We start from the raw sequence: 14,248 nt of genomic DNA, 5'->3' as shown, positions 1-14,248 counted from the left end.
TTTGATCCAAAACACGGTGATAGTTTTGAATTGGTGGCAAGATTTGAGAAATCTTGTGAGCATTTGGCTTTTCAGGTCACTGTTTTCTGGAACTCTAGGCAGGCTTTGCCCTTTTGGGCCATTCTCAACCCAAAGCTGGGCCCGCTTTGCCTCTTGGAGTCAGGCTCGGCCCAAAGCTGGGCCCACCCTGGCTCTTGGCACCATTCCCCACCCAAAGCTGGCCGGGCTCTGCCTCTTGAGGCTCTTGTTTTGGCTCTTCTGGCGCGTTTTGCCCCACGTCAGGGGATATTTTGCCTTTCGTGGGCACCTTTGCCCCAGACATGCCCACGCCCTTTCTCTTTGGGGCAATTATTGCCCAAATATGGGGGTTCTTGTGTTTTTAGAGCCAGTTCTGCACCAAGCCTGGGGATGTTTTGTCTCTTGACGCCTTTTCTTGCCCCCAGCACGAGGATGCTGTTGCCCTGCAGCCCCAGTTATGCCCAGCTCTAGGGGTGATTCTTCCTTCTCTGGTCACTTTGAAATCAGATCTGGGGATGTTTTGTGTATTATTCCCCATTTTTGCCCTGAAACCAGGGGTTAATTTTTAATTTTCTGGGCATTTTGAGGCTTGAGAGGGAGGAGCTGAGGCTGTGGGGGCTCGGGCGTGCGGCCCCGCAGAGGAGGGGGCTGCACCGCCGGGGGGATTTTGTGCCTCCCTGTGTCACCGTGGGTGATGGTGGTAGTTGGGCTGGTGCTGTTGATAACCACGGTGGTGCAGGCGGTGACAAAAACGCTGTTGGGGCTCAGCTGCGCTCCCGGCAGCGGCTGCGCCCGGGGGGGCCTTTCCCGGGGGACCAGCCCCCGCTTGTGCCCTCTTCCCCTTCCTGCCCACCCCAACACCGCACCTGGGGGGAGGATTTCCATTCATGAACCTCTTTGTTAAAACCTGGCCATGCTTTTCCCCTATTGCCAGTTGTTTAGGAAATCTGGGGATGTTTTGCCCTCTCCTGTGAGTTTCGTCAAAAGAGGGGCACGACTCAGCTTTTAGGCTCAGCTTTGCCCAAAATCCAGCTGTGATTTTCCCTTTATGGCCATATTTGCAGCAACCCTTGGCTTGTTTAGTGCTTTACGTCCTTTTCCGTATTGGAGACAGTTTTGCAGCAAATCTCGAGCAGTTCATGAGCAGTTTTGCTCCATAACTCCTGATGGCTTTGCCTTTATTGGCCTTTTTTAGCCCCGACCATGGGGATGCTTTTGCCTGTGGGTGGTTTTGCCCCAAACAGGGAGATGCTTGTTCAGGGACAGACGCTTTGGCCCAAATTCTCCCCATGATTTCAACTTTTTACACCAGTTTGTACAAATTTTCATCCAAAAAATGGTGATAGTTTTGAATTGGTGGCAAGATTTGAGAAATCTTGTGAGCATTTGGCTTTTTGGTCAATGTTTTACCACAAATCTGGGCCAGGCTTTGCCTTTTCAGGACATTCTCGACCCAAAGCTGGGCCCGCTTTGCCCTGTAGGGCCACGGTTGCCCCAAAGCTGGGCCCGCTTTGCCTCTTGGAGTCAGGCTCGGCCCAAAGCTGGGCCCACCCTGGCTCTTGGCACCATTCCCCACCCAAAGCTGGCCGGGCTCTGCCTCTTGAGGCTCATGTTTTGGCTCTTCTGGCGCGTTTTGCCCCACGTCAGGGGATATTTTGCCTTTCGTGGGCACCTTTGCCCCAGACATGCCCACGCCCTTTCTCTTTGGGGCAATTATTGCCCAAATATGGGGGTTCTTGTGTTTTTAGAGCCAGTTCTGCACCAAGCCTGGGGATGTTTTGTCTCTTGACGCCTTTTCTTGCCCCCAGCACGAGGATGCTGTTGCCCTGCAGCCCCAGTTATGCCCAGCTCTAGGGGTGATTCTTCGTTCTCTGGTCACTTTGAAATCAGATCTGGGGATGTTTTGTGTTTTATCCCCATTTTTGCCCCGAAACCAGGGGTTAATTTTTAATTTTCTGGGCATTTTGAGGCTTGAGAGGGAGGAGCTGAGGCTGTGGGGGCTCGGGCGTGCGGCCCCGCAGAGGAGGGGGCTGCGCCGGGGGGATTTTGTGCCTCCCTGTGTCACCGTGGGTGCTGCTGGTGGTGGTGGTTGGATTGATACTTACCACAGTGGTGCAGGCGGTGACAAAAACGCTGTTGGGCTCAGCTGCACTCCCGGCAGCGGCTGCGCCCGGGGGGGGCCTTTCCCAGGGGACCAGCCCCCGCTTCTGCCCTCTTCCCCTTCCTGCCTGATTCTGCACCAAACCCACAACTGGTTTCCCTTTTTTAACCACTTCCTCAACGATCAGGAGATTGTTTTTCTTAGTATGCCCATTTTTGACCCAAACCTTTCTATGTTCTAGACCTTTTTCCTAAGTTGCAGCAAATGTGAACATGTTTCTCCCCTTTAGGGCTGCTTTAGCTCATTATATGAGCATTATTTGACACTTATGGTCTATTTTGCCCCACAATTCGGATGCTATGGGCGCTTTTGGTCCTTCTGCCCCAAAGCTGTGGATATTGGGCTCTTTATGACCAGTTTTGCCCCAAATGAGGGCATCCTTTGGGATCACATGCCCACGCTTTTTCATCGCCGTGTGCCTCTCTAGGGACAGTTTTGCCCCAAAAACGTGGCATATCTCTGCCTTTCGTGGCCTTTTTTGGCCCAAAGAAGTCGATGTGTTGTCGTTCGTGGCTAATTTTGCCCTGAGGAGGAGCTCATTGTCCTCATTAAGGTGTGTTTTTCCCTACAACGTAGGGCTGTGTTTGCCCTTTTCAGCTCTTGTGGGAGGAAATATCGGGGAGCTTTTGTGTTTTACGCCCATTTTTACCCAAGCTCTGAGGATACTTTTGCACCTGATGCCCAGTTCTGCGGGAATTCTGGGATGAACTGTTCTCCTTTGGGTGCACTTTGGGGCTCCAACGGAGGGACGGGCTCAGGCTGCCCCAAATCCGGGGGGTTTTCTCCGGTTCAGGGGCATTTTAGGGCTCTGGAGGGAGGAGCTGAGGCTGTGGGGGCTCGGGCGTGCGGCCCCGCAGAGGAGGGGGCTGCGCCGCTGGGGGGATTTTGTGCCTCCCTGTGTCACCGTGGGTGCTGCTATTATTCTTAGCGGTGGTTGGGGTAGTTACAATGTCTATGCTGATACCCACAGTGGTGCAGGCGGTGACAAAAACGCTGCTGGGGCTCAGCTGCGCTCCCGGCAGCGGCTGCGCCCGGGGGGGCCTTTCCCGGGGGACCAGCCCCCGCTTGTGCCCTCTTCCCCTTCCTGCCCACCCCGGCACCAGACCTGGGGATGCTTCTCCTTTTATCCCCATTTTTCCTCTAAATCTGGGCATGTTTTGATCATTATTGTGTATTTTACAGAAAACGGGAATATGTTTTTCCCTTTTTTTCTCAATGTTGCAGCAAACTCAGGCAGGGTTTGGGGCTTTGTCCAGGCTCGACCCAAAGCTGGCCCGGCTCTGGCTCCTGGGGCCGTTCTCACCCAAACACGGGGGTAGTTTTAACCCTTTTGGCCATTTTTGCCCCAACTCTGGCCACCCTTTTCCCTTGAGAGCTCTCGGCGTCCCACGGTCAGGAAGGGTTTGGCCCTTTCTGGCTCCTTTGGCCCCAAACCTGGGGGTGCTTTGCCCTTTCTGGCGGCTTTTCCCTGACACAGGGGCATTTCTCAGCCCATAGAAAAAAGCATTTCTATGGATGTTTTTTCCTTTTATGGTGTTTTTTGCAGCCAGTCTTAAGATATTTTGCCCTTCATGTGCAGTGTTGCCACAAAACTCATGTTGTTTGCCTTAATCGCCCTTTTTTTACCCCAAATTAGTGGATGCTTTTGCCTGTGGGTGGTTTTGCCCCAAACAGGGAGACGCTTGTTCAGGGACAGACACTTTGGCCCAAATTCTCCCCGTGATTTCAACTTTTTACACCAGTTTGTACAAATTTTCATCCAAAAAATGGTGATAGTTTTGAATTGGTGGCAAGATTTGAGAAATCTTGTGATCCTTTGTCTTTTCAGGTCACTGTTTTCTGGAACTCTAGGCAGGCTTTGCCCTTTCGGGACATTCTCGACCCAAAGCTGGGCCCGCTTTGCCTCTTGGAGTCAGGCTCGGCCCAAAGCTGGGCCCACCCTGGCTCTTGGCACCATTCCCCACCCAAAGCTGGCCGGGCTCTGCCTCCTGAGGCTCTTGTTGACCAAATACGGGGCTGTTACACCCTTTTGGCTGGTTTTTGCCACAACTCTGGCCACGCTTTTCCCGTTTCCCATTTAGGGCCACATTTGACCACAAAATACGAGGTTCTTGTTGGCGCTTGCAGTTACTTTCGCCCCAAGGACCGCAGGGATTTGTGCCCTTTAGAGGCAGTTTCTCCCCAGCTCGGAGGGGCTTTTTCCCTCCGTTCCCGGTTTTGCAGACACGCTGGGCAGGTTTTGCCTTTAGGGCTGGCTTTGCCCCAGGTCTGGGGTTACTTTTGCCTTCGGTGGCCATTTGCCACCAACGACCTTGATGGTGAGACCTTTATGGCTGTTTTTGCCCCAATAGTAGCCTTTCTTGGTTCCTTGTGGCCACCTTTCCCCCACACGTGGGGTTGCTTTTCCCTTTAGGGGTGTTTTTGGCCCCAAAATGGGGATGCTTTCTTTGCTTTTTCCGAGATTGGCAACAAATCTGGGATTGTTTGTCCTTTGTGTGCGGTTTGTGTGAAATACGAGGGTGGTTTTGCCCTTTCTGGCCAATTAAGGGCATTTATTGGGTTGTTTTTGTATTTTAGAGGTATTTTGTGTCTGGAAAAGGCGGGAGGAGCTGAGGCTGTGGGGGCTCGGGCATGCGGCCCCGCAGAGGAGGGGGCTGCGCCGCCGGGGGGATTTTGTGCCTCCCTGTGTCACCGTGGGTGCTGCTGCTAGTTGGGCTTACCCTAATCCATACCACGGTGGTGCAGGCGGTGACAAAAACTCCGTTGGGGCTCAGCTGCGCTCCCGGCAGTGGCTGCGCCCGGGGGGGCCTTTCCCGGGGGACCAGCCCCCGCTTGTGCCCTCTTCCCCTTCCTGCCCGATTCTGCACCAAACCCACAACTGCTTTCCCTTTTTTAACCACTTCCTCAACAATTAGGAGATTGTTTTTCTTAGTATGCCCATTTTTGACCTAAACCTTTCTATGTTCTAGACCTTTTTCCTAAGTTGCACCAAACCTGAACATGTTTCTCCCCTTTAGGGCTGCTTTAGCTCATTATATGAGCATTATTTGACACTTATTGTCTATTTTGCCCCACAATTCGGATGCTATGGGCGCTTTTGGTCCTTCTGCCCCAAAGCTGTGGATATTGGGCTCTTTATGACCAGTTTTGCCCCAAACATGGCCATTTTTTAGCCTCACATTGCCATTTTTTTTCTTGTCCATGTCTCTCTAGGGACAGTTTTGCCCCAAAAACGTGGCATATCTCTGCCTTTCGTGGCCTTTTTTGGCCCAAAGAAGTCGATGTGTTGTCGTTCGTGGCTAATTTTGCCCTGAGGAGGAGCTCATTGTCCTCATTAAGGTGTGTTTTTCCCTACAACGTAGGGCTGTGTTTGCCCTTTTCAGCTCTTGTGGGAGGAAATATCGGGGAGCTTTTGTGTTTTACGCCCATTTTTACCCAAGCTCTGAGGATACTTTTGCACCTGATGCCCAGTTCTGCGGGAATTCTGGGATGAACTGTTCTCCTTTGGGTGCACTTTGGGGCTCCAACGGAGGGACGGGCTCAGGCTGCCCCAAATCCGGGGGGTTTTCTCCGGTTCAGGGGCATTTTAGGGCTCTGGAGGGAGGAGCTGAGGCTGTGGGGGCTCGGGCGTGCGGCCCCGCAGAGGAGGGGGCTGCGCCGCCGGGGGGATTTTGTGCCTCCCTGTATCACCGTGGGAGCTGCTGGTACTGGTTGTTGTGCTCCTGATACTGATACCCACAGTGGTGCAGGCGGTGACAAAAACGCTGTTGGGGCTCAGCTGCGCTCCCGGCAGTGGCTGCGCCCGGGGGGGCCTTTCCCGGGGGACCAGCCCCCGCTTGTGCCCTCTTCCCCTTCCTGCCCCCCCGGCACCACAGCTGCGGCCGCTTCTCCTTTTATCCCCATTTTTACCCTGTATCTGGACGTGTTTTTCTCTTTATTGTCAATTTTCCACAAAATGTGAGGGGTTTTTGCCTCAAGTTTATCAATTTTTCCCCAAAATTGAGGTTCCTTTCCTTTTAGGACCAGTTTTTGCTCCAAATCTGGGCATCATTTTGCTTTTCTGTCCTGTTTCAACCCAAACCTGGGATGCTTTTGCTCTTTTTTGCCCTTTTTATCGTAAATCTAGGTTTGCTTTTGTCCTTTATGACTTATTTTGCTCAAAATCTGGGTCTTTTTGTCCCCTTTTTTCTTTTACTACCTTTTTTTTTACCTAAACCTGTCAATATTTTGCTCTTTATGGGCATTTCTGTGCCAAGTGTTGGGAGTTTTTCTATTTCTTGCTAATTTTGCCCCAAATTTGGACATACTTTGGGCTTTTATGCCTAATCTTACCCCAAATCCAGGGATCTTTTGCTTCTTTGAGCCGTTTTTATCCCAAATATTGGCATATTTTTGGTTTTCATAGTCATTTTCCCTTAGGTATGGGAATAATTTTGCTGTTTATGTCGGTTTTTAAACAAAAATGATGATTTTTTTTTTCCCCTTTATGTTAATATTTGTAGGAAATATGGGGATGCTTTTACCCTTTATGGCCAGTTTTGCCCCAAATTTTAAGATGCTTTTGACTTTTATGGCTTTTTTTCCCCCCAGATATTGGTATTTCCCAGCCTTATATGGGCATTGTTCCCAAATACAGTTTTTTCCTCTTTATCACCCATTTTTTCTCCAAATATTTGCATGGTTATGACTCTTTTAGCTCATTTTGCCCCAGATATTCAGATGGTTCTGCCTTTTTTGTCCTTTCCCACCAAATATGGGTTATTCCCTGCCTTATATGGGCATTGTTCCCAAATATGGACATTTTTCCTCTTTATCGCTATTTTTGCCCCAAATATTGGGATTCTTTTGCCTCTTTTGACTCATTTTTCCTCAAATTTTCAGATGCTTTTGCCTTTTATGGCATTTTCCCCCCAAATGCAGGCATTTCCCTGCCTTATATGGGCATTGTTCCCAAATATGGACGTTTTTCCTCTTTATCGCTATTTTTGCCCAAACTATTGGGAATATTTTGCCTTTTTTACTCATTTTCCCCAAAATTTTTGGACGCTTTTGCCTTTTACATCATTTTCCCATCAAAATACAGGTATTTCCCTGCCTTATATGGGCATTGTTCCCAAATATGGGGATTTTTTTCCTGTTTATCGCCGTTTCCCCCCCCCCATAAAGCGACGCTTTTTCATATTGTGGCTTCTTTTTCCCTTTTCTCTCCATTTTTAGCCCATTTTTTAAGACGACCTCCACATTTCTGTTGCACCCGCCAGCGCGACGAGGAGTAGGAAAAACACCCCCGTTTTAATCCCCGGGGACGGACCCAAAAAGGGCCAAAAAACGAGGGGGGAAAAAATCACGGTTTTTTAAAGTTTTTCAGAGGTTTAAGAAAAGCAAAAAATGGTAAAAAACGGGTTTTAGCCCCCAGAAGTGAGCGGGGGGAGGGGTTTTTGCACGGCGGGGCCGCGGCGCCGCCTCACCGTGGCAATGTTGGTGGTATTGATGCGTGGGGCAGCGGAACCGTCGTCACCGTCTCCTCCGGTAAGTCCTCGTCGCCACCGTCTCGCCATCACCGATTTTGGCCCTTTTGTCCCCAAAATTTTGGCCTGGGGGGGGGCTCGAGGGCGGGAAAACCCCCCTTTCGGGGGCCGAAAATGGGGCCAAAGGGGTGTCCGTGGGTCAAAATGTCGGTTTTAGGGCCTTTTAAGGGGGAAATGTCAGTTTGGAGGCGATTTGAAGTCAAAAATGTCAATTTTTAGGGGGCGAGGGTTTTGGCCGGCGACAATTTGAGGGCCAAAAATGGGTGAAAAAGTCGATTTTCAGGTCTTTTTGTGGGGGGGGGATCACCCCGAGGTGACTGGATGGCAAAATTGGGCAAAAAAAGTCGATTTTAGGGTCTTTTTTTAGTGGAAAAAAGTGATTTGTAGGTGATTTAACGGCAGATTTGGCCAAAAATGTCCATTTTAAGGTCATCTTTTATGGGCAAAAAATTATCCATCAGTGATTTAATGGCGTTTTGGGCAAAACCCCCTTGATTTTAGGGTCTTTTTACCAGGTAAAATTAATTTGGAGGCGATGCGACGGCAGATTTAGGTCAAAAAACTGTCAGTTTTAGGGTCTTTTGGGAAAAATGAATCTGGGCGTGATTTTGGTGGTCAAAAATAGGTGAAGGTCAATTTTTGAGGAGATTTGGGGGTAAAAAAAAGCCCATTTGGAGGTGATTCTGTGGTGAAAAATAGGTCAAAAAGTCAATTTTAGGGACTTCTTTTGTGGAAAGAATAATTTGGGGGCAATTGGCTGGCAAAAATGGGCCAAAAGCCCCCAGTTTTTAATATTTAATTGAGGTGGTTTTGGGTAGAGTAGAAATAATGATTTTTTTCTCCCCGAATATAAAATATTAAATAGAAAAATTAATATATATATTTTCTGGGGGAGAAATCGCTTCGTTTGGGCGAGATGGGGAGAAAAAACGACTTTTTGGGTCAAAACAAGCTGCAAAAATTGTTTGGTGGAGAAAAGCAGGGAGGAATTTGAGCTGGTTTTTAGTGTTTTTTTGTGGATTTTTAAGTGGTTGTTGGAGCTTCTTTATAAATATATTTAAAATTTGAAATATCAAGATGTTTAGACAGAAAACATATGAAGATATAAAATATAGAAATATTTTATATGTAGATAGTTATAAAATATAAAAATATTAAAAATATCCATATATTTTATATTTATAAAATAGTAAATATTAAATATATTAATATATTTTATATTTATAAAATATGAAATATAAAATATATGAATATATTCTATATTTATATTTATAATATATAAATATTTTAGATATAAAATCGAAAATATTTAAAATAAGTTAGGGATAAAATAGAAAATATTATAAAATATTAGATATTTATTTTTAAATATAAAATATTTATTTTAAAATAGAAAATATTTATTTTAAAATAGAAAATATTTATTATAAAATAGAAAATGTTCATTTTAGAATAGAAATAATTATTCTAAAATAGAAAATGGTCATTTTAGGTCATTTTGCCCTTTTTTTGAGATTTTTTTTGGTGGGGTTGAGTGAAATTTGCTGGTTGAAGTCCCCAAATTTCAATTTCTCTGAATCTTCTTGTTTTTGCCTCTTTTATCACAGGTTGTTTTTTTTTTAAGAAATGTGGTATTTTGGGGGCTCTTGGGAGAATTCGGGGGGGGTTAGCCTTGACTTTTTTAAAAAAAAATCTTAATTTTTATAATTTTTATGTTTTTTTTTAAGAGAAGCCGATCCCAAACCCCATTTTTCTGTAGAAAAAGATTTAATTTGATTTTTGGTGTTCGGGTTTTTTTTTTTCAGAGGAGTTTGGCTTTAAAACCCCCCAAATTCAGATTCAAATCCTTTAATGGGAGATCGATGGTTTTAATTCCTTCATTTATAGGAAATTTAGTGATTCCGATAAAAACCCTGATTATTTCCCTCCCAATTTGGCTATTTTATGATTTCTAATCAATTAAAAGATGATTAAATTGTAAGCGGGGCCTTTGAAAAATGGGGTTTTTACCCTTTTTGTCCCATTCTTGTGAATTAAATGGACATTCCCCCCCCGCTTTACCAAAACCGGCACAAAATCCCCCCATTCACCTCATTTCTAATTCCTTGATTCCCAATTAATGTCTATTTCCATGAATTAGCGATAATTAGGGTTCCTGGTCGCTCTTAGCCTTGGACGGGGCTGTTTTGGGTCAAAAAAATGGGGTTTGGGGGAGTTGAGGGGAAAAGAGCGACGCACCAGGGTCAAAGATGACGCAGCCGTTCGGCGGGTTCGGCTTTGAGGCCAAATTAACCCAAAAACCTGATTTTTTTCCCCCCTTGTGCTAAAAAAACCCAAAATCTCGGCCCCTTTTTCGGCAAGAATACCTTTTTTTAAGGGTTTTTGAGGCAAAACGTGGCGATTTCTGGGGCAGCGTGTGGGGCGTCCTGGTATTGTTTTGCTATTTTATGTATTTTTAGTAAAGAGAAAAATATTAAGTAAGAGAAAAACAAATCTGGAAATAGAGAATATAAAATTAAGTAGATCAATATGTAATATTTAATTTCTAGAATATAAAATAGATAATATAAAATTTATATAAAGGTTATCTATGATAGGAAATTTATATAAATTTCATATTAGATTTCATCTTTATATAAAATTTTATATAATAGAAAATTTATATGACCATTAGATCTAATATGAAATTTATACAAAATTATATAAAATAGAAAATTTAAATAGAAATTATAAATATATGAAATTTATAGAAATTATATATAATAGAAGATTTACATAGAAATTCTAAATAATATGAAATTTATATAAAATATGTATAATAGATTTATATTAAAATTTTAAATAATATGAAATTTATAAAAAATAATAGAATATTTATATAGAAATTCTAAATAATATGAAATTTATATCAATTACATATAATACGAAAATTGTATAGAAATTATATATAATATGAAATTTATATTAAAATTCATGTTATATATAATTGTAAATAAAATCTATATATAATATATAAAACATATATAAATCTTATATATAATAATATATATAATATAAAATATATAATAATATATAAGTTTATACATTAAATAGATATAAGATTTATATATAAAATTTATATAAAAGTTATATTTAAACATCTTAATATTAATTTTATGTTTTATACATAATATAAAATTAATATATAAACATTTTCTAAAAAATATAGATACAATATAAAAGTTATATATAAATTTAATAGATATAATTTAAATCATATATAAAATCAAGTCTATCATATTAAATATAAAATTAAATATATAAAAAATAGTAAATATAGAAGTATATTGAAAATAAATATATAAATGGCATTTAAAATTCAAAATATAAATAATAATATAGAAAATAAACGTATTAAAAAATAGAGTATGAAAATGTCACGGCAGAGAGCGAAGGGATAAAACTGGTAGTAAAATCCATCGAAATAAAATAGGAAAATAGGGAAAAAAAGTCGCTATTTGACATTCAGGGCGCCACGTCCCAGCGAGGCCCCAAAAACGCAACTTTTTCACCCAGGGCTGTGCTGGGCCCTCACAAAAATCCCCTTTTTCTGGCCCTTTTGTGGCCTTCGGAGCCAGGGCAAAAAAACCTCAAGAAATTAAATTAAATTAAATTAAATTAAATTAAATTAAATTAAATTAAATTTTCTGTCGGGGGCCCAAAATGGCGGCTTTTGGGGCCGCAGGTGGCGGCTGCGCTTCGGGGGTTTTTCAACCCAGAGTTGCCCAAAATAGCCTGGTTTTGGTTTCGAAAACAGCAAGAAATGAGAAGTGGGTTTTTCCCAATTCCTCTTTTTTTTGGAGTGGGTTGTTTTTTTGCATGAAACCCCCCCCCAAAAAAATCAATAAATACTAAAAGGCACCCGAGCGAATCCGGCCTGAGAAACAGCACCTGTTTTTTGGGTCAAAATAACCCTTTTTTTAGTGGCGGGAAAGGGGGGCGGGGAGGGGTTTGGGCTGAATTCAGGCAGTTTGGGGCAAAACTCGAGTCATCGCGAGGGGAAATTTTTGGCGTAACGTCGATAAAAAACACGGCTTTTTTAAAAATCGCGTGTTTTAAGGGCGATTTAACGTGGTTTTTCGCTAATCGACGACATTTTAGTGGCGGCACAAAAGGGGATCGATGCGGCGGAATTTCTGTTTTGGGGGGTCTCGGCTGCAGCATTTGTCAGGGTTTATGCGAAATTTATTAGGTGTTATGGGGAAATTATGCGAAATTCATAGGTATTATGTGAAATTAATTAGGTATTGTGGGAAATTAATAGATATTATCTACAATTAATAGATATTATCTGAAAATTATTAGATATTAGCTGAAATTTATTAGGAATTATACGAAATCTATTAGCTATTATCTGAAATTTATTAGATATTACATGAAATTTATTAGATACGAAGGAAAAAATAATGTATTAGGAATAATTAACGGATATTATATGACATTTATTAGATAATATACGAAATTTATTAGATATAATATGAAATTTATTAGATGTATGAAATTTATTAGATATTATATGAAATTTATTAATATTATACGAAATTTATTATCTATTGTACGAAATTTATTAGTTATATGAAATTTATTAGATATTGCATAAAATTTATTAGATATTATACAAAATTTATTAGATATTGTACGAAATTTATTAGATATTATACGAAATTTATTATATTTGTATGACATTTATTAGTTATATGAAATTTATTAGATATACGAAATTTATTAGATATTGTACGAAATTTATTAGATATACAAAATTTATTAGATATTAAATGAAATTCACTAGATAGTCAAAATATATGATTTTCTACGAGAATTAATAGCTATTATGTGACATTTATTAGATGCTATATGAAATTTATGAGCTATTATACGAAATTTATTCATTATCATCGGAAATCTATTAGTTATACGAAAGTTATTAGTTGTTTTGCGAATTTTATTAGCTATTAGAAGAAATTTGTGCCATATTCTAAAAATTTTATTAGACATTATGCAGAATTTATTAGGTATTGAGGAGAATTAATACGTTAGGAATAATTAATGGATATTAGCCGATTATTAGAGGTGATTATTAGGTTTATCGCTGATAATAAATCGCATTATTAATAGATTAATCCAGATAATCGAGATATTATATTAATATTGACTTATTAATATATCTAAATATCGATAGGACGTATAATAGGGGAGTATATTGATATCTATAGCTATTAAACCATCAATAGCCATCTATATTAATAACTAGCTATTGATCGTTAATAATTAATCGTTAATAATTGATTGTTAATGATTGATCGTTAATAATCGAGCGCTAATAATCGTTAATAACCGATGGTTAATACTCTATTGTTAATAATCGACCGTTACACTCGATTGTTATAATTGATCGTTAACAATTTATCATTATTAATAGAGTGTTAATAACAGATCCTTAATAATTGATCGTTATAACTGATCGTTAATAATGTATCATTATAAGTGGTCGTTATAATTGATCGTTATGATCGGTCGTTATAATAGACCATTAATAATCGATCATTAATAATCAATCCTTAATATCTCAGCCTTAATAATCGAACCTTAATATTCAATCCTTATTAATCGACTGTTAATGATTGACCGTTATAATTGATCGTTAATAATAATCAATCCTTAACGATTGATCGTAATTATTACTCATTAACAATATATCGTTATAATCGATCATTAATAATCGATTGTTAAGCACACCTCGTTAATAGCCGATAGTTAATAATCTATCAATACCTAGAGCTCTATTGGTCCAGACCCTTATTAACGTAATTCGAATTAATTAATCCCCAATTATCGGGGTTAATCAGCCGCACCCTGGCCCCACCCCCACCTATTAAGGCCTAATTCAGACCGTTTTAGGCCGGACCAATCACTAAGCCCGGCTCAGGGGGCTTTTCCTGGGCTTTGGGGCAAAAACTAGCGAGGGATTAATGAGGTTTTGGGGAAATTTGGGGTTAATGAGGGGTTAATTAATGAGGGGAGGCATTAATTGGGAGCTTTAATTGCCTCTGGGAGGTCCCAAACTGGTTATACTGGGGCAGCTGGGGGTGCCGGTACTGGTACCGGCCCGTACTGGTCCCGTACTGGTTATACTGGGGCAGCTGGGGGTGCCGGTACCGGTACCGGCCCATAATGGTTATACTGGTGCAGCTGGGGGTGCCAGTACTGGTACCGGCCCGTACTGGTCCCGTCCTGGTTATACTGGGGCACTGGGGGTGCCGGTACCGGTACCGGCCCGTCCTGGTTATACTGGGGCAGCTAGGGGTGCCAGTACCAGTACTGGCCCGTACTGGTCCCGTACTGGTTATACTGGGGCAGCTGGGGGTGCCGGTACCGGTACCAGCCAGTACTGGTCCCGTACTGGTTATACTGGGACAGCTGGGGGTGCCAGTACCGTTACCAGCCAGTACTGGTCCCGTACTGGTTATACTGGGGCAGCTGGGGCTGCTGGTACCAGTACCGG

General features: G+C 42.2%; 1 protein-coding gene and 1 gene segment (V, D, J or C); both read left to right on the top strand.

The window, feature by feature from the left end:
* The window catches only part of OXA1L (OXA1L mitochondrial inner membrane protein), a 257,560-nt gene that overhangs the window by 79,921 nt on the left and 163,391 nt on the right, over nt 1–14,248 (top strand). The gene's annotated exons all lie outside the window — the stretch shown is intronic.
* Nucleotides 1–14,248, top strand: part of LOC135318267 (Ig mu chain C region-like) — an 80,443-nt gene that overhangs the window by 50,435 nt on the left and 15,760 nt on the right. The window contains 1 exon segment of the C gene segment in view: nt 7,589–7,708. Within this exon segment, the coding sequence occupies nt 7,589–7,708 (120 nt within the window).

Source organism: Phalacrocorax carbo, chromosome 29 (assembly GCF_963921805.1).
Source record: "Phalacrocorax carbo chromosome 29, bPhaCar2.1, whole genome shotgun sequence".
In the NCBI taxonomy this organism is placed as follows: Eukaryota; Metazoa; Chordata; class Aves; order Suliformes; family Phalacrocoracidae; genus Phalacrocorax; species Phalacrocorax carbo.
Note: the sequence above shows the minus strand (reverse complement) of the source record. Positions and strands in the feature narration are given on the sequence as shown.